Genomic DNA, 20,664 nt, shown 5'->3' with positions numbered 1-20,664 from the left:
TGGAAGCTCTTTCCCAAGGACCACACAGGGAATCTGTGCTGCCCTCAGTGTGGGCTCCAATTCTCCTGCAGTCTCCCACTGGGTTGCCAAGTTAGATCCTAATCTCCTTTTATTTCACGCCCCCCCCCGCCCAGTCAGGTTTTTCTGCTAGGCTCAGGGCTGGTGCAGACCTGAGGTCGCCCTGCTTATGACGTATGTCCAAAATGGCGCCTGCTCTTTGTCTTGCTCGCCTTTGAGGGGTGAGCGGAGAGAGAGAAACTCGTGTCCGTATCAGTCACTTTTTTTTTTTCCCCTCTCTCTCTTCTACTTAGCCTGGTGAAATTTTCCCCACGGGGTTTCAAGCCTCGTTCCCTCTAGTCTCCTCTTTCCGCTTTCCCGCTGGTGTCTCGAGCTATTGAGGTTCGGCTCACCTCGTGTTCCAGTGCTGGTGTGTTGATTCTGCTGCTGGTGTCCCCTGTGACTGCAGAATTCTTTGCAGATGGGGTCCATTGTCTCTTTGCTTCTTTGGGTAGCAGGGCTTTCTTCCTTTTTTAATTTTTTTCCCGTATAGATGGACTTACCAACCTATAGCTGGTAAGGTAGGAGCTGCAACTGCTTGTGACAGCATATTGGCAGCATGTCTGTACTCAACCTTTATTGGATTGTGGAGTTTCTGTACTGTTTCTTCACTATATTACTGGATTCCTTAGCTCGTGTGAAGGTGAGTTGTTGTGTGAATCTCTGTTTAAATTGATGTCTTTGGGCTACAAACACTGGAGCTTTACATGCAACTATCATCTTTCTTGGACCTCCTCAGTTTTAACTTCTGTTCATTCATTGAGGGTAAATGTTGAAAAATTTCTTAAAAACCATTTCTTTAATTCTCTCTGTGTGTGTGTGCGTGTGTGTGTTATACAGCTAATTGTTTCAAACAATGTATGATTAGAAGGGATTTCCTCATTACAAAAATAAACAACACAACCAGAGAATACCTAGTTGTTTGAACAGTCTGGCAGGTTTTTAAACAACTGTGAGAGATTCTAAAAGAAAAAAAAAATTTAAATGTAATGGTTTATTTTTTACCAGCAACAAAAACTTTCTTTCCTGTAAAATTTCGAACTAAATTTTTAAGTCTGTGTTTAAATGTGTAATACTGCTTTAAATTCACTCCTCCCACAAGTCATAGAACTTTATATAGGCAAGTGAGTGCTGACTTCCTGTTATTCCTTCGAAGGCACCAGAAATAAACAGAGTGTGGTTCGCCAGCAGAGTGGAAGCAATGGATCCTAAACATCAGCGTGTGGCATTAAACGATGGTCACTCCATTCCTGCACTGGGACTTGGCACCTATGCACCAGATGCGGTAATCTCAGTTGCTTTGCGCTTGAGGCGACAAAAGAAAATAGACTTAGGGTGGTGGGAAGGCAGCCAATTTCTGTGTGACTACAGGTTTCATTGGTTCTCCAGTTCCCCAGGCTACAGCTGTTTCATGCAGAATACTGAACTTAGTTACACAGTTTGTTCTGCCTGACAGTCAGATGCTGTGGTCCCCTGCTGAGGATCCTGGATAGTTGTTTTGCTTTCTGTTTCAGTCTTTTCACTTGGGTAATGAGAAAAACGCTAATCCTTAACAAGACTGATTGCCTGGTGGTTGCAGTTGTCATTGTTTCTCTGCTTTTTTCTTAATTCAAGAAGTATTTTCTCCTTCCAACAAGGAGTGATGCAGGCAATTTTTGTTACTAGAGAGGAAATCCATGGAATATAAAAAAGAGAGCAGTGGTGTTCTGCTCAAGGGTTAATCTTGGGCACTGCAGATTAATTACTGCATTTTGGATGGACTTTGCTTTATACTACTCTCAATTCCAACTAACTGGCCTGAATGGAAATATAATATGTTAGGTAGAAACTAGAACCCATTAAGAGCTAGACTATATTATTCATTCATTTTAACAAACACATAACTCAAAGAAATATCGCACATGTTTTTATTGAATAAAAGTAATCACTGTAGAGGGAATACTGCATACTGGTATCATCCTCTGATAATGTAATTGTATAACATGGGATTGTTTACCCCAAATTTAAATTTTTAGTTTATACTGTATAAGATCTAAGGAAATTAATGAAGAGTATTTTGAACAGGTGCCAAGACCTAGTTAACTTTTCAGGGTGAGGTGGAATGAATGAGAGGGAATGATCAAGGACACCAGGTAAATTTTTTTTTTAAGATTTATTTCATTTATTTAAATGACAATGTTACAGAGAGAGGTAGAGACAGAGAGAAAAGTCTTCCATCTGCTGGTTCACTCCCTAGATGGCCCCAATGGCCAGAGCTGCGCTGATCTGAAGCCAAGAGCCACGAGCTTCTTCCAGGTCTCCCACATGGGTGCTGGGGCCCAAGGACTTGGGCCATCTTCTACTGCTTTCCCAGGCCATAGCGGAGAGCTAGATTGGACAAGGAGCAGCTGGGACTAGAACCAGCACCCATATGGGATGCAGGCGCTTCAGACCAGGGCTTTAACCTGCTGTGCCACTGCACTGGCACCTCCCTAACTAATTTGGATGGTGGTTGTAGCTACCCTGCATGTGCAGATAGTGGTGTGTATGTATCCCTGCTTTTTGCTGAGGGAGTAGACTAAGTTGTGGGCTAAAAGAGAGGATCTATGCAATCCCACCTCAATGAAAAATCTTATAAATGGAGACTAAATACACAATTTTCTTTACAGATAAGTTTTTAAAGGCTGTCAAATTCAAATTTTCACAGAATTGAATATGTTCTACTTATTTCGCTGTAAGGGATGCATATGATCTTGCACTGTATTTTTCCATTTTTCATTCCTTTTAATTTTCTCCTCTGGTAACTATCATTTGTGAATTCACTATATAAATAACAACCATATTAACTTTTTTGCTGCATCCTTTATGTCCTTCGATCAAATCAATAAAGCTGTCATAGTTCTTGAGGAACGTTGATGCCAGTGATTAATAAGGTGGCCCAGTGTGGGAAGGTTTCTGACTTGCCTACATCTTGCTAATAATTAGGGAAAACTCAGGCAAATTGAGATACATACATTTCCCCAAAATGCTGGCTTATTCTAAGACATCAGAAAAAAAAAATGATTCCTGTGAAAGTCACTGATGATTTCTGAAGTAATCTAATCACATGGATCTCACTTTTCGCTATTTCTCTAGGTTCCTAAGAGTGAGGCTGGGGAGGCTACCAAAATAGCTATAGACGTTGGTTATCGCCATATTGATTCTTCTCATGCATACCAAAATGAAGAGGAAGTGGGTCTTGCCATCCGAAGCAAGATTACAGATGGCACTGTGAAGAGAGAAGATATATTCTACACTTCAAAGGTATTAAATATTTGATGTATAAATATATTAATTAATGAAATGTGATTTGTGTGATAATTCTGATTTGGTCTTTAGTTGTCAATGAGCTGTTCTTATTTCCAAATTTAAATGAGACATTTTCTTTTTATTTGCTTTATACATTTATTTTTTCTGTTAAGTTTTAACAATTTTTACTACACTTGATCTTATCCAAAAGGCCAAGAAGTGATAGATTTTAACAATTTTTAATATTTTACTATATCCCTTTATATAAATATATGTGTACACATATACATTATTTTTTCTTGAAAACATGAAGATAAATATCACAAAATGTGTGATTCATAGCAATGACATCCATAATCTTCCTGTGTTGGGCTTGTTTTTCTTCATATAATGAAACTCAATTTCATCAATTATTTTGTTGAAAATATCAGGATTTAAACAATTTTTGTGGCTTAAGTAATTTTTTTTTTGACAGGCAGAGTGGACAGTGAGAGAGAGACAGAGAGAAAGGTCTTCCTTTTGCCGTTGGTTCACCCTCCAATGGCCGCCGCGGTAGCGCACTGCGGCTGGCGCACCGCGCTGATCCAATGGCAGGAGCCAGGTGCTTCTCCTGGTCTCCCATGGGGTGCAGGACCCAAGCACTTGGGCCATCCTCCACTGCACTCCCTGGCCACAGCAGAGAGCTGGCCTGGAAGAGGGGCAACCGGGACAGGATCGGTGCCCCGACCGGGACTAGAACCCGGTGTGCCGGCGCCGCAAGGCGGAGGATTAGCCTAGTGAGCCGCGGCGCCGGCCGGCTGAAGTAATTTTTTATCATTTATATGAACCACATTTTGTTTATCTACTCTTGAGGAACTGATGGATTTTATATTGGTTCTCTCTCCTATGGACTGTTGCAATTTGGACTGTTATAAACATGCAGAAGAAGATATATTTATCTTTTTATTTATTTATTTATTTGACAGAGTTATAGACAGTGAGAAAGAGAGACAGAGAGAAAGGTCTTCCTTCTGTTGGTTCACTCCCCAAATGGCCGCTTCGGTTGGCGCCGCGTCCATCTGAAGCCAGGAGCCAGGTGCTTCTTCCTGGTCTTCCATGCGGGGGCAGGGGCCCAAGTACTTGGGCCATCCTCCACTGCCCTCCCGGGCCACAGCAGAGAGCTGGACTGGAAGAGGAACAACCGGGACTAGAACTGGCGCCCATATGGGATGCCGGTGCTGCTGGTGGAGGATTAACCAAGTGAGCCATGGCACCAGCCCCGATATATTTGTCGTATGCTGATTTCGCTTCCCTGAGATATATTCCCAGAAGTGTGATATCTGACTCACATGGTGGATCCATTTTAGTTTTTTGCAGAATATCCAGACTATTTTCCATAATAGTTGTATTAATTACATTCCTACAAACAATGTATGAGGGCATCACTCTCAGTACAATTTTGCCATCATTTTGTACTATTATTATTATTTTTAATTTGATAATAGTCATTCTAATTGTAGTGACGTAATGCCTAATTGCAGTCTTTTATTTCCTTTTCCCTGATGGCTACTGAAACTAAATATTTTTTCATTTGTCTGTTGGGCAATCTTTTCCTTCTTTGCAAAATTTCAATTTATATCCCTTGCACATTTCTTGACAGGACTGTTTATTTTATTGTTGTTGAATTTATTGTTCTCCTTATGCAGTTTGGATATTAAATTTTTATCAGATAGATAGTTTGAAAATATTCTCTCCCATTCTGTTGATTTTCTCTTCACCTGCTTCTTGGCTGTGCAGAAGCTTCATAGCTTGATAAAATCTCATTTATCTATTTTTGTTTTTATTCCCCGTGCTTTTGAATTCTTACCTAAGTAATCTTTGTCTGGGATAATTTCTTCAGTGTTTTCTCTGTTTTTCTTTATTTGTTTGATAATTTCAGATCTTGAATTTAGATGCTTGACACATTTTGAGATTGTTTTTCTTTTTTTAAAAAGATTCATTTTTTATTTATTTGAAAGGTAGAGTTACAGAGAGGCAGAGAGAAAAAGGTCTTCCATCCATTGGTTCACTCCTCAAATGACTGCAATGGCCTGAGCTGATTCAGTCTGTAGCCATGAACCTGGAGCTTCTTCTAGGTCTCCCAAGTGTGTGAAGGGGCCCAAGGACTTCAGTCATCTTTTGATGATTTCCGAGGAACATTAGCAAGGAGTAGGATTGGAAGTGGAGCAGCAGGACTCAAACTGGAGCCCATAAGGGATGCTGGCACTTCAGGCAGCAGCTTTACTTGCTATGCCGCTGTGCTGGCTCCTCGATTATTTTTCTATAGTCTCTAAGTAAGATAAGTGTTTTGCTTCAAATATCTACATATGGATATCTAATTTTCTCCACACCATTTGTTGAATAGACTGTTCTTTCTCCATGGAATGTTTTTTATGATGTTTGCTAAAATTGATTTGATTATAGATTTGTGGTTTTGGGTCTGAGGCTTCTAGCCTGCCCAGTGGTCTACATATCTACTTTTGCCAGTACCATAATGTTTTGGTTATAATAGCCTTGCAATATGTCTTAACATCTGGTATTGGTATTGTGATGCCTCTGGCCAGGGCCTTTTGTGTTTCCAAAATAATTTTTTAACAATTTTTAAAATTATTTTGAAATGTAGAATGACAAAGTGAGAGGCAGTTCTGAGAGAGTGACCTGTTTCTGCATTAAATACATCCATATGAGATCTTTTTTCATGTTAGCTGCACAGTGATGATTTTTTTCTTCTGTTTTTGAAGGTCTTTATTTCACCTTCACTAACAAATGAAAGTTTTCTAGGTAAAGTATTATGGATTGGCAGTTTTACATTTTTTCAGAACTTAAACTATGTCTCCTCATTGCATCCTGGCCTTCAGTGCTTTTGCTGAGAAATCTATGAATCCCATGAGATTACCTTTAAAGGTGATCTTGTGCTTTTCTCTTGAAAATCTTAGGACATTCTCTTTATGTTTTCCTTCTCAAAGTTTGAGTAAAATGTGCCACGGTGTGCAGGGTCTTAGTCCACCCGTACATGATGGACTGGGTCTGAGGAAAGGTAAGTGCGCCCGTTCCCCAGCCTCCCGGTCCCGGAGACAATCAGACGCAGCAGGGAGCCAAGTCTAGCAAGGACTCATTCACTTTGTGCATAATAGTACCTTTTATAGCACAAAACTGCAGAGTCACTAGGGCAGGGCTAAGGACCAACCAATCACTTAAAAAATCACCTTATGGGGGGATTTCTGTAGGATTAGCCCTATGTCTATACACTTGTTACTAGTTTTGTTACCTCCCCTGATGTTGCGCAGCCAATTAGTTTTAGTGGTAAACAACTTTGGATTCCGCCCATCTTACTTCCTCTGGGCGCCATCTTACTTGGCTCCTTGCGGCTCCGTTCTGCGCAGCTCTGGCAGGGGCACCCGGGGGCAGCTGCGCATGCAGAGCCCCCCCCCCCCCAGCCCCAGGCCGGGCCTGGCCTGGCCACGCCATGGCCGCCCTCATGCCCCAACGGTGAGGATGTTCTCTTATCATGGCTGAGTGGGGGTCTGTGAGCTTCATGTATCTGGAAGTCCATAACTTTCTACAAATGGGGGGAGTTTCCTGCTAGGACTTCATTGACTAAGTTTTCTTAGCTGTTCTCTTCCTCCATTCCTTCATGAATTCCAAAGACTTATATAATGGTATTCAAGAGATCCTTGACTTTTTTTTTTCATTAAATTTTTTTTCTTTTATATTTTTCCTGTTATTTCAAAAGACCTCTCATATAATCATATATTCTTTCTTCTGCTTTTCTCATCCTTTGCTAAGACTTTCCATTGTATTTTTTAAAGATTTATTTACTTATTTGAAAGGCAGAATTACAGAAAGAGAGATGAATGTGATAGAGAGAAAGAGAGAGAAAGTGATCCTCCATCCACTGGTTTGCTCCACAATGACCACAGTGGTACAGGTGGGCACATTAAAACCAGGAGCCACGATGCAGGCATCACAGGCAGTGGCTTTAGCTGCTACACCCCAATGCTGGTCCCCTAATGTATTTTTTAATTGTTCAGTTTTTCATTTCCAACATTTCTGTTTATTTCTTTCTCAACACCATTATCTCTTTGATTTGTAAACTCTGACAAATATAATCAAGACAGTGGTCGTTATAGTTAATTGATAGCATATCTGTCTCTGGTGTAATATCTACCATGAATAAGTATATTTATGAAAAATATCCAAACAAATGATAGAGGTTCTGATGTCATGTCAGGGCACATGAAATCCAAAAGGAAGACTTCATTTTCCTCCTGTGTTGCTAGAAAAAAATCTCAATATTAGATGAAAGAAATCATGAAATTTGGCTAATGTATTCATTCTGCACAACTTCCACTGTTTAACCCCTGCAGCTTTGGTGCACTTTCTTTCGGCCAGAGTTGGTTCGAACCGGCTTGGAGCAGTCACTGAAAAAACTTCAACTGGACTATGTTGATCTGTACCTTATGCATTATCCAGCGGCTATGAAGGTAGGAGGTTAACATCATCAAATTTATTTCATGTTAGCTGTAGAGTGACCATCATTTTCATGGTGATACTGATAAAGTTGCTGAAGCATGTTGTATGTAAGGTAGAGAAACTGCTCAAAATTGTTTAAGCAATATAGTCTACTGGATTCTGTAATGGGGATCTTAAGCCATTAGTAAGGTACAGAATAAGTAACCTTTGGAAAACTTTTGTGTCTCTAGTTTTCCACAACACTACCACAGGATTAATGTAGTTTTTGTCTTAGCCTTTTCATGGTGGCATACATGGCTATTGGGTAATTCTGAACTCATGGCCATGATTTAAGAGGTGATCTGCATCTTCTAGTATTACAATTTTTATAGAACAGACCCTTGATCCATGATCTGTGGTACAAGTGCATGCTGTTAGATTCACATGTTGTCAGGGAGATAAGGAACACTGACGGTTTAGCCTGGGTAAAAATTATAATCCATTATTGTGAAGATGAAGGTTATGTAACTACAGATTTTCAAGGTAAAATGGATATTTCTGTATATGAAAGAACAGAGCACACAAAGTAATATAAACCCATGGGACACAATTAGGGCCTAGAAAATAGTATTCATTAACACACACATAATAGATGTGAGAAAAATGTAACTGTAAGACCCCTTAAGCAGGTGTCCCACAATCCGGACCCCCAGAAACACAGACTCCACTCCAATCGATGCAAAAGGCAAGAGGAAGTTTATTTCATTTGCAAATGGGCCGTCTCAACAGCACACTCTAGTGTAGTGCAGAGAGAGCGGCCCTGAACATTAGTTTTACAGGGTATTTAAAGCTTAAAACCACAACATTAGCATATTTGGTCGTGTTATAATTCCATTGGATATGTTAATGGTTACTGGGTAAGGGGCTAGGGAAGGGGGTAGTGTGGGCAGTTTCTCAAGCAGGGCAGGGGATACAGAAGCAGAAAAAAAGCGTGGTTACAGGGTTTCAATAAGACAATGGGGTGGGGGCATGCAGAAAATACCTTGCATACTTTTGCCATCTGCCGGGACCCACAGATAAGGGGCGGTTGGGTGCTTCCCATGCCTTTATCTGGCGCCGTTATCTCAAACTGCAGCTGCCTGCCCTTAACTCATGGTTTTGGCCCAATTTCCAGGAACTGTTTTACTAGAGTTCCCTAAGATCCTAGTTTTTTTTAGCAGGTAAATTTTCAGAAGTCCTTCAGTAACATAATGTCATTCTTTACCACTTCATATACAATACACATGGCAAACATGTCTGTGGAATGTTGTTCCACATTTTTCATTGATGTTTACTGTTCCTACCCTAAATACATCTGGGTGTGCATATAGGGTGTGCATACCTCAATCTGGTAATATAGTGTAAAATTACTGCTTTTATTCTAGCCTGGGAAAGAACTATACCCGAAAGATGAACAAGGAAAAATAATACATGATACAGTGGATATCTGTGCAACTTGGGAGGTGAGTATTTGGAGGAGTGAGTACAAAGAAGTCAAGAACAGGAGATTCAGATCACAATTAAACTTAAAAGAATGGGTTATGCATTTTTGGTTGTAGAAATCATGCCACTGTTAAGAATTACTATACTGGAGTGGGGGATGTCACAGAAAGAAATGGAGATCATTTTTTTTTATTCACATACAGTAATTTCTCTTGATTCCTATGGAGGACACTGTGATTTCTTTCCTTAATGTCACCATCTCCCTCTCTGTTCTATATTCTTTTTTTTTTCTCTATCAGTCAATGACCATTAGCTTCATTATCATCTTTTTCTAATGGTGTTATCATGCCTTTAAATTATTCTAGCCATTTGTGGAAAAATTTTATCATAATATTTTCTCATAGGCCATGGAAAAGTGTAAGGATGCAGGATTGGCCAAGTCCATCGGGGTGTCCAACTTCAACCACAGGCAGTTGGAGATGATTCTGAACAAGCCAGGGCTCAAGTACAAGCCTGTCTGCAACCAGGTGAGGACTCTCAGCCTCCTCTCCTTCTGTTTTTCAATCCCTTCTGTACCACTGAAGAGTCCACTTGTCTTCAATTCTCATTCAAAGTATGCTTGGGAAGAGAAGATTCTCAAGGCAAAGCCTCTGTGCGCCTCTGTGGAGGGGCAAGTAGGCCCTCTATTGTCTCTTATTGAATAGGTAAGGGGACTAGTGCTCAATATGTCTAAGAATCTGGGGAGGTAAAAATGATCAAGAAAGGAGAAGTCACGAGTCAAACCTCAGTGAGAAGATGGATTTATCAATCACTGAATGTGATATAGCACTATATGTAGCAGAGAGGACCATGAAAATATGTAATGGGCAGTAAATAAAGATAGCGTGAATGTAGGAGAACATAGATGGCAAGGGTTTGTTTTGCTTTCAGATATCTGAATCTTCTTGGTATTTGTTTTTTGGGTGCCTGAACAGAGTTTTAGATGCAGGAAAAAATTATTGGACACCCGGAAAATAAATTGGACAAGAGGGAGAAAGTTACCTTTTATGGTGTTGCTGTTGTGGCCCATATTAACACTCAGGAAACTTTAGCAAAACCTAAGCTGATTTCATTCTTAAACTCATTTTAATCTACATCTAATCTCTGCTTTTGCTTTCAAATAAACTATGCAACAACATCAAAATTTAGCTTGTTTCATGTTCTAAATTAGTACAGTCACCCAGTAAACAGTTTTAAATGTTTCATGTTCTAAATTAGTACAGTCACTCAGTAAACATATTCACATGAAAATATGGCTTATAAAATCTATCAGTTTTCTCTGTAATGTTGTAGTACTCTGATTTTCAAGAAAATGTTTACTAAATTATTATGGCTTTTAGTATTAGCTTTATTCCAGTTTTTAACTTTAAAACTTTCATTCATCTGGAAATTTTGATAATGCTGATATTCCCATTCTCTCTCCTGTTCTCAGATTGTTACATTTTTCATATTTCTAAAGTTAATAGGTGTATAAGTTTATGTTAATAAATATGTGCGATATTTGGCTGAACCTCTTGATAAAATGTGTTGGTGATAGCTCATCCTTGCAGAACTCACACATCTCCTATGATAGAAGACACTCTCCCATACAGTTAGAGTTTTCATAATCTGAGTTAAGGTACTTAATAATTTCTACCTCTTAGCATCTCATATCATTAAGTATTGCAATTTTCTATAAATACTCCCAGATGTCTTCTCTTTTAAGGGCAACAAAATAGTAATTCATACATAGAATTCTGTCATATTTCTCATGCTTTTTTTTTCAGAGTTCAGAAATCTTTTTTTTTTGTGATATCTATGCACATTTTGTCAATTGTTCTAGACTCATCAGATTGTTGTCTTGTAATAATCACTTGCTTCTCTACTTCAACTTTCTGTAAGTTAGAAGTTAGGTTTGGATAGTTCATTATATTAAGGTTAAACATTTTTGTCATGAAGACGTCCTTATAATTCTGTGTTCATCAAATTGTATTCCAAGAGACAGCATAGAAAGGCTGTTTTCCCTTGTTTAGTGATGTATATTTTGGTCACTTTTTAAGCCAGTCAGAGCCACATCTCCTTTTGTGAACATTTATTTTCACCTATTGAAATTGATAGTAATGTAGGTGATAATATTCAACAGAAGATGTAACATATCTTAACAAATTTTGCATAATAGATGAGCACTCATGGATGATTTTTGTTTTAACTAGTTATTACTTTGGGTTTGCAAAGTTATTTGCATTTAACTGTGCTTTTATAGTTTTCATATTTGAGTTTTGCATATTAAGTCATCATAAATTATAACTATTCCTATAAGATAGGTTAACTTTAATATCTTGCCTTTAATGAGAAAAAAAGTTATAGTAAAAATCACCATCATCAGAGGCAAATATTTTTTATTTCATATCTCTTGCTCTTTTTCTCTTTTTATATACTCATATTTATAGACTCATGAGTTTTTATTTAGTCTATGAGTTAGAATTAGTTTTACTCATTTTTCTTTGGATATGCCAATCTGCTCAGATGAAATAAGTGAGATTCCTATCATATGTTTTTTTATTCTAACAGAGTTTCCATTAGGAGTATTAGAAAAATTTTTACTTTCTGACACAAAGGCCAAAGCTCAAAGTGTGATTTCCTTGTCCCTAATGTGGTGTTTGTCATCTATCTTTAACACAGAAAAAGTGATTTAGCAACCATGATCTATCTAGCCAAAGAGCTGCTTCTTCTGAGAAATGTCATATTTTACATTTCCAGGAAAAAAAACTATCTAAATTGTTGTTTTTTAAAAAATCTTTATTTGGAGGCTGTCACTGTGGTGCAACATGTTAAGTAAACAAGTTTTTGAATCTCCATCTCATGTTGGAGATGCAGTTCAAGGTGCTGTTGCTCAACTTCCAATCTAGCTCCTTGCCGATGCACTTAGGAAAGCACAAGGTGGTTGAAGTACTTGGGCCCCTGCAACATTCATGACTCAGGTGGAGCTTTGGGCTCTAATTTTGCCCTGGAATAGTCCCGGCCATTGTAGGTGATTTGGGGGAGTGAACCAGCAGTTAGAACTCTTCTCTCTTTCTATCCTCTCTGTCTCTCTTTCTGTGTCTGCCTCTCTCTTTTTACCTATCTCTCCCTCTCTTTCTCTGTTTGTCTCTCTCTCTCTCTTTCTGTCTCTCCTTCTCTCTGCTTTTCAAATAAAATAAAGTCTCTAATGCAAAATTTAAAAACTTCAATTGATATTTTTAGTTTAAATTTCTATGTCTCATTTCTAAATTCAACTTCTTCTAATTTTAAGTTTCCCTTTATTTTAATATTAACATTTCATATACTCTGATACTTTTCAATCTTGTCTACCCACAGGTGGAATGTCATCCCTATCTCAACCAGAGCAAACTGCTAGATTTCTGCAAGTCCAAAGACATTGTTCTGGTTGCCTATGGTGCTCTGGGATCAAGTCGTGATCCAAAATGGTAAAAGGAAAACAGAAAGATGACATATAGCCCACTGTTGATGAAATACTATGGGTTTGCAGCACTTCGTTTTATAGACTTAACTCTGAACTGGCTCAGAGAGAAGGGTAATCTATATCTGTAACAACATCTCAAATGATACTAACCCTGCTTTTCCATGTACCACCTTTGAGAAGCGTTGGAAGCCTCTTATCAAACTGAATGCCCAGCATCAGGAGGTCAGCTTTTCTACCTGTCCTTGCAGGGTGGATCAGAGCTACCCAGTTCTCCTGGAAGATCCAGTCATCTGTGCCTTGGCAAAAAAGCACCAGCGAAGTCCAGCCCTGATTGCCCTTCGCTACCAGCTGCAGCGTGGAGTTGTGGTCCTGGCCAAGAGTTTCATAGAGAAGGAGATCAAAGAGAACATTCAGGTGATGAGCACGTGGGGCTGAAGGCGTGAAAGATCCTACACAGGATCCTTCACATTTTATCTTCCTTGCAAGGTGTCAAGAAGTTTGCACCAAATATTTGCAAATGCTTTCAATATTTCTGTATCAAATGAGACATAATGGGTAGACAAAGTATCATTGGACAGAAAACAGAGAACCAGTGTTCAGCATTAAACTGGCAGTTTCTTGTGTAAGCATTATGTAAGACATTTTCTGAAATTAAGGTATTTTATGAGGTGATTTTTGATTTATAAATTATTATATTTTTGCAATTTTAGAATCCATACAGTTTAATATTCATTTTTTTTCACTTTGGTATTCCTGTCTAGTGAATCACCAATTCAAGTCTTTGTTCATATAAATAGATTGACTGTCTGTGTTTTCAATTAAGAAACCATTATCTTACCATTAGCTATTGCAGTTGTAAAATAAAAGTATCTTTTGCACAGATGATTGTATGTAACTAACTTTTAACATCCTTATGTGGATTGGGAGTTAAGCCTAGGCTGAGCCTGAACTCATCCACCTTGCGTTGTATGTCGGGCTCTCTCATGTACTTGCAATCCACTCCCTTGTGCATTCGTAAATGAGGCAGCTCTCTTCTAGGATGTTAATTGAGCACTGCATGGGATGCCTCAGTGCTCCTCCATGTACTTTTTCATCCTCCAGCTAAGTGTCCTAGTTTTCACATCATTACATGGCACAATCCAAAAGCAATCATTGCATACTGGCAAAGCCTTCTCAGAACTGCCCAGCAATTGCTTCTGACAAGTTGTATGACCATTGAACAGACCAGGCCACACTACAATTGTTGGGTAATAGATAATGGATCCAAAGGGCATGGAGCCTAGCAAACTGGTATATTGGGCAATATTTTCCTAATTGATCTAGTTTGTGAATTCTGGGCTTTAATTTTATATCGAGATGTACTTATTAAAATTTGTTCTCAGGGCCCCTGTGATGCAGCAGGTAAAGCTACTGCCAGCAACTCCAGGATCCCATATGGCAGCTAATTCTAGCTCTGGCTGCTCCACTCCTGATCCAACTCCTTCCTGTAGTGCCTGGGAGAATAGAGAAGTATTGTCCATGTGTTTGGGCTCTTGCCACCCCCACGGGAGATTAGTATGAATTTCCTAGCTCCTGGCTTCAGTCTGGCCCAGCCTCAGCTGTTGTGGCAATTTGGAGAGTGAGCCGGAAGTTGGAATCTCTCTCTGACTTTCCTTCTCTTTCTGAAACTATGCCTTTTGAATAAATGAGTAGATCTTTTAAAAACTTGTTCTCATAAATTGCATTCTCTTTGATATATTTTCTTTTAAAAAAAGATTTTTATTTATTTATTCAAAAGAGAGTTACACAGGGAGAAGAGAAGCAGAGAGAGAGAGAGGTCTTCTATCTGATGGTTCACTCTCCAATTGGCAGGAATAGCTGGAGCTGTGCCGAATCAAAGCCAGAAGCCAGGAGCTTCTTCCTGGTCTCCCACGTGGGTTCAGGGGCTCAAGAACTTGGGCCATCTTCTACTGCTTTCCCAGGCCACAGCAGAGAGCTGGATCAGAAGAGGAGCAGCCGGGACTGGAACCGGCGCCAATATGGGATGCCGGCGCTTCAGGCCAGGGTGTTAACCCACTGTGCCACAGCGCTGGCCCCCGATATGATATATTTTCACAATAAAAATTCCTATTCTTGTGTAGTTAAATCTTTGTAGCTGATGCAAATTCTCCTGTATATGGGAACAGGATAACATTTTACTATATTATCTATAAAATATTATAATCTTTCTTTCTAAATTGGGTTATTAATTCAACTGGTATTTTTAAAATATCTTGTGAAATATATGTAAGAGTCCACTGACATGCATCTAAACTTTAAAAAAAAAATCAAGATTAAGAATTTGATTTATTGCTTGGGCTGCCCATACGGAAGTGCCTGGATTTGAGCTTCAGTCCTGCTCTGTCTTGCTGCTAATGCACCCCACGGGAATCAACAGGCTATGTTCCTAGAGCTTGGGTGAACATAACCCTTGTTAGAGATCCAAACTGATTTCCAGATGAGAGGTCTCTGTCTTTCTGTTGCACATTGTGTATCTCTCTCATTCACTCTCTAACTGTGTCACTCTGACAGTCTGACACATCAGTGACCCTCCTTTCATCTCACAAATTAAGTATCTGAATTCACTCCTCGCTTCAATATATTATTTTTTTCCTGTGGTATCCTCCTTATGTTGGAAAATAGAGCTCTGCTTTCCAGTATGGTACACATTTTCTAACACCTCATATTTAAAATATCTTGGTTAATTTTCATTGAATTAACTGTTACATACAATTTGTAAGGGCTTTTCAGTTTCCACATAGAATAGAAGTTTATTGCTTGACATTGAATTGAAACTCTTCATTAATTTCTGGAGAACTTAACATACTTTTTTCTTTTTCAAATTATCAATTTTTTTGTTCTTTCTTCAATGATGGATATAAACATATCTTATATATTTCAAAGTTTGCTTTTAGAATCTTCTAGATCTTGTAAGTGCATGGCCCTATCTTGTTTGAATAATGTCAGCATCCTTCTACAGCTCATTAATGTTGAGACCTCCTTTTTTTTTAAGAATTATTTTATTTATTTGAAAGACAGAGTTACAGAGAGAGGTAGAACCAGAGAGAGATAGTCTTTCCATCCTGCTGGTTCACTCCCCAAATGACCGTGATGACCAGAGCTGAGCTGATCTGAAGCCAGGAGCCAGGAGCTTCTTCCAAGTCTCCTACATGGGTGCAGGGGCCCAAGGACTTGGACTATCTTCTATTGTTTCCCAGGCCATAGCAGAGGGTTGGATTAGAAGTGGAGAGGTTATGGGGGGAAAAGCTGCTATCATCCAAAAGTTGTACTTTGGAAATTTATAGTTATTAAATAAAAGTTGAAAAAAAGAGAAATCTATATGGAATCAGATGAAATTTATAAGAAGAAATCAGCCTATGGACGAGTTATTTGTATCCCTCATGTTTATTGCACCTCAATTGAAAATAAATAAGATATGAAATAAAAAAAAAAGAAGAGGTGCAGCCTAGACTCGAACCAGCAGACCAGAGCCCATATGGGATGCCAGTGCTGCAGGCTGAGGCTTTAACAAACTGTGCCACAGTGCTGGCCCCATGACCTCTTTTTATCTGTAATGTTGTGAGGCTTCAATATATTATAACTATTACTGCATTTTTATTGATTTTTCACTGGTGGTTTTTCTTGGAAGATTTAATTTATTCACTTAAAAGGCAGAGATACAGAGAAAGTATGAGAGGGAGAAAGGAGGAACAGGTGAGAGAGAGAGAATCTTCCATCTGCTGATTCACTCTCCAGCGGTCACAACACTAGGTCTGTACCAGGTTGAAGCCAGGAGTCTGAAACTCCATCTGAGATTCCCACATGGGTAGAAGTATCCATGCACTTGGTTCTTCCTCCATTGCTCTCCCAGGTCCATCAGTAGGGACCTGGATCACGAGTCAAGCAGCTGGGACTCCAATTGGTGCTGACAAAGAATGACTGCATTGCAGGTGGCTGATTAAACCTCTGGGCCACAAAACCAACTCCTCACACAGTGTTGATTTTATATTATTATTATTTATTTTTAATATAAAGAGAACAAATTTATGTATTTAATATATACAATTCCAAGACATATTGATATTTCCCTTCTTACCTTACTCCCTCCCTCCCTTCTCTTCCTTTCTTCCTTTCTCTTTTCTTTTAATTTGTGATAACATTAATTCAATTTATTTTGTAACCACAGACTTAATGCTCAACTAAATATGGTGTTCAACAAGTAAAAAGTTGAACATCTCTTCAACAGGAATATACAAAAGGGTTTTAAAGAGTAATCAAATCATTGGATGTCAATTTCACTCTTCTATATTTAGGTGTATGTGTATATATTCATCTGTGTATTCTATATGTTAGCTACCACAAATCAGAGAAAACACAAGGTATCTGTCTTTTGGGGTCTGACTTATTTCACTAAGCATAATGCTCCACAGTTGATTCTGCTTTGTTGGAAAAGGCAGAATTTCTTGCTTTTTTGTGGTTAAGCTGTACTCCATTGTTATATAAACCACGTTTTATTTATCTTATTATCAGTTGATGAACATATGTGTTGATCTTGTATCATAGCTATTGTGAATTGAGTTGTTGTAAATATGGGGGTACAGATAATTCTGCATATGTCAATTTAATTTCTCTAGCCCAGGAATGGGATGGTTGGAAGAGCACTGGAAATATTTTCATATTTATGAGGAATCTCCATACTATCTTGCATCACAGTGGCACTAGTTTGTTTTTCAACCAACACCCAGTATTTATTGATGAGTGATTTGTTTGAAGTCTCAAAATGTTTGGAAACTTTTCAGAAATTTCTAGATTGGCAAATATTCATTATAAAAATAATAAAATGTTGTATTTTCTCTAACAGGTGTTTGAATTTCAGTTGTCTTCAGAGGACATGAAAGCTCTGGATGGCCTGAACAAAAATCTTCGCTATTATCCTGCTGATTTGTAAGTTGCTTTGGTAAATGTGTTTCCTCCATTTATTTTCTGAAGAGGAATGTGGGAAAGGCATTAGCTTCTATTTGTGGACATGCACTCTGGGAATCAGCAATATATCCTAATTCAATATTTGTAAGATGATATATTACTTCTTCCAAACATCAATTCCTATCAGATTGAAGGCATTTCCAATAACCCTGTGGTTCAGCAATTGTCTTCATTCATCATCAAGTCTGTTTATATCATAGGTCATTAAAATAATTTGTCTTCCAAGATTTTAGAGACATATAAGTAAATAAATAATCTCAGTAACTGTAATGCACAAAAAGAATCCCCATTTTCATAAATGATTGACTTATTTATGGTAGATTTTCTGGACAAAATAGTCTTGAATCTTGCAGTGTTTAGAAAAATTTAGATTATACTGCAAAACATGGGACTTGTTCTTTTTTACGTTACTAAGTTTGTTGACATCATTCTCTTCCCTAAACATGTACATGTAAGAACTTATAAATTAAGTTAAAAAGTTTCACCTGTATTTTTGAAACAAAGCAGTACTGATTTCAGAAGTCTTGCAAGTTTACACATAAAAATGTTTTCAGCAAAAGAAAATAGAAGAATGAGTATTACCACATTAAAGTAAAATTTATTTGGTGATAAATTTCAATAAGTCACACTAATAATGAAATCCTAAGAAAAGAAATCCATTAGTTTGAGTATTGCCTAGAGCAATACCTGATGATCTTCAAGTGTTGATGATGTTTCAAACATAGCTTCAAGAATAGATGGAAATAAGCCGCATTTGAGATAGCAATTTGCTTCATAAGATAGCTTTTTTTTTTTTTTTGGAATAATCTTGCTACCACTCCTGGTCTTTTATGAATAAAAGTCTAGCTATTAATAAGTATAGAAAGCAATACATATGTGAACCTGTTAAAAGAATATGAAAATTACCTTAGGATGTCCATATACAGAAAAATATATCCCTTCCATATGGAATTGTCCCTACAGACTTGGAAATTAACATGTTTCTAGTTTGAAATTTCCCCCTTCCTTTTCACTGTGTTTGTTAAGGACTCAAATCCTTCATTTACCTTGAGAAAGCCTGAACTTACAAGGTCAATAAAAACATTTGGTTATGATTTTCTGAAATATGGTGATATCTATGCAGAGGATGAAGTCTTAAAGTATATTTCAAAGAAAAAGAATAAGAATGGAGTAAAAAATATCACAATGAAAGAGAAATCACACCCAATGAAAGATCTTTATTCTCCTTTTATCCTGTAAGCAAAAATATTATAAATTATGGTAACAAGGATTATATATTTATTCTACCTAAGGTAATTTTTTGTGATAGAAATAAAGGTGCAAATATATAAAATAGTTTAATGTAATGCAAAGCAGTACTTATGCAATATTGGTAGATGTGTTGTAATTGTTACTGTTTGATTATTATAAAGAAAAATGAGACATAATACAAAGATTAGGAGAGTGGTAAAGAGAATACCAAGCAATGTATAATTCCCACTCCCATTAAAATTTTTAATAAGTATTGATTGTGTTGCCACCTTATATCTTACGTAGTTAGGAAAATATATAAATATGCAAATAATACAGGAAGCATTTGGACACCGAACTTTGTCTCAGCAATAAAATTCATTTCATAATATATTATGCTAAGCATGATGGGCTGTGAGTAAATAATTGAAGAATTAATACAAATGACGCCAGCTTACTAGTGGTAACCTTTTAGAATTGAATAGTATGTTCAAATATGTTTCTATTATCCTTGAAAATCTGATGTAAGTGCACTGAGTATAGCTTTGCATAGTTGAAAATGCAGTTATGTTAGAGGAATATGTTTGAATTTCTTTCTGTGTATGATCTGTATACTAAGTTCCAGGTAAAGAAATATGATTTGAAAAGTTTGATTGTGATTAAATATATTTATCATAAAGTTATGCTGCTCATGGATATAATCAGATTATAAAACCAGAACAAAAAAAAACATTTTATTTTTCTAATAATAGCATCACAGAAACCACTTACTTAGTATTCTACAAATATGGTCACAGTGATGATTTTTCATTTTTTATCATTTTAGCTTTATTGGACACCCAAATTACCCATTTTCTGATGAATATTAACATGGAAAACTTTTTCACGATTCTACTACAAGTTCTCCCAAGAGTGTTGCAGGGCAAGCGACATTTCAGATGCTGGTGACTGGGTAACTCTCTTCTGGTTAATCTATGCTGCTTAGCAACTGACCCTCAGCTAGAGCTGTATCCATGGGGCATAAAGTAATGGCTACAACTTTTGTCATTATTGAAAATAAAATAATCTTGTTGTATTAAAGATTTTTACCTACCACTGATTTTATTACTTGCCTGCTTAGTTTTATTCTAATTTCTTAGTCCCTCAAACTGATTTTTCCTAGAAGTCTGTAGAACTGTGGTGAGAGATGATAACAGATAGTCCACAGTCATTCCTGGGATTCAGGTGGGAAGCACTGTCTGCCTATATGTTGCCGTTGATTTCTCAACAATGTTGCAGTGGGTTCGTTTCTGAGAGGAGCAGCGTGGTGGGGGCAAGAGGCGCGGAGTCAACACACAGACCCCGGGAGTCGGGTGAAAGCAGGCTTGGGGCGAGCAGCCCGTAGACTCGTTTATTACAGTTGGTACAACATCTTATATAGCCAAGACCAGCCAATCTGGTCAAGGGGAGGTCTATGCCCCAACCAATCACAGCCTGTTGCCAGGCAGTTTCAAATCCATCCAATCACAGCCTGTTGCCAGGCAGTTTCCAAAGCCATCCAATCACAGCCTGTTGCCAGGCAGGCTCCGTTGCCAGGTGGGTTTCAAAGCCATTACTGAGTAACTGATGCTCGCTTGCCAGTGGCCACCTTGGCATGGCCTTATCATTCCACTACACCTATAGAGCAGTCAGCAAAG

General features: G+C 38.0%; 1 protein-coding gene across 1 annotated transcript; it reads left to right on the top strand.

Annotated features, from left to right (window-relative positions):
• The first annotated feature begins 1,223 nt into the window (after positions 1 to 1,223).
• LOC133773891 (prostaglandin-E(2) 9-reductase-like) lies at positions 1,224 to 20,070 on the top strand. Its single transcript, XM_062211436.1, has 9 exons — positions 1,224 to 1,342; positions 3,172 to 3,339; positions 7,710 to 7,826; positions 9,219 to 9,296; positions 9,681 to 9,803; positions 12,652 to 12,761; positions 13,006 to 13,171; positions 17,637 to 17,719; positions 19,815 to 20,070. Exons 1-9 carry the CDS (start codon positions 1,259 to 1,261, stop codon positions 19,855 to 19,857), a joined length of 972 nt encoding a protein of 323 aa, XP_062067420.1. The 5' UTR covers positions 1,224 to 1,258; the 3' UTR covers positions 19,858 to 20,070.
• Positions 20,071 to 20,664: the final 594 nt, after the last annotated feature.

This window comes from Lepus europaeus, chromosome 14 (genome assembly GCF_033115175.1).
Source record: "Lepus europaeus isolate LE1 chromosome 14, mLepTim1.pri, whole genome shotgun sequence".
Taxonomy (NCBI): Eukaryota; Metazoa; Chordata; class Mammalia; order Lagomorpha; family Leporidae; genus Lepus; species Lepus europaeus.
Note: the sequence above shows the minus strand (reverse complement) of the source record. Positions and strands in the feature narration are given on the sequence as shown.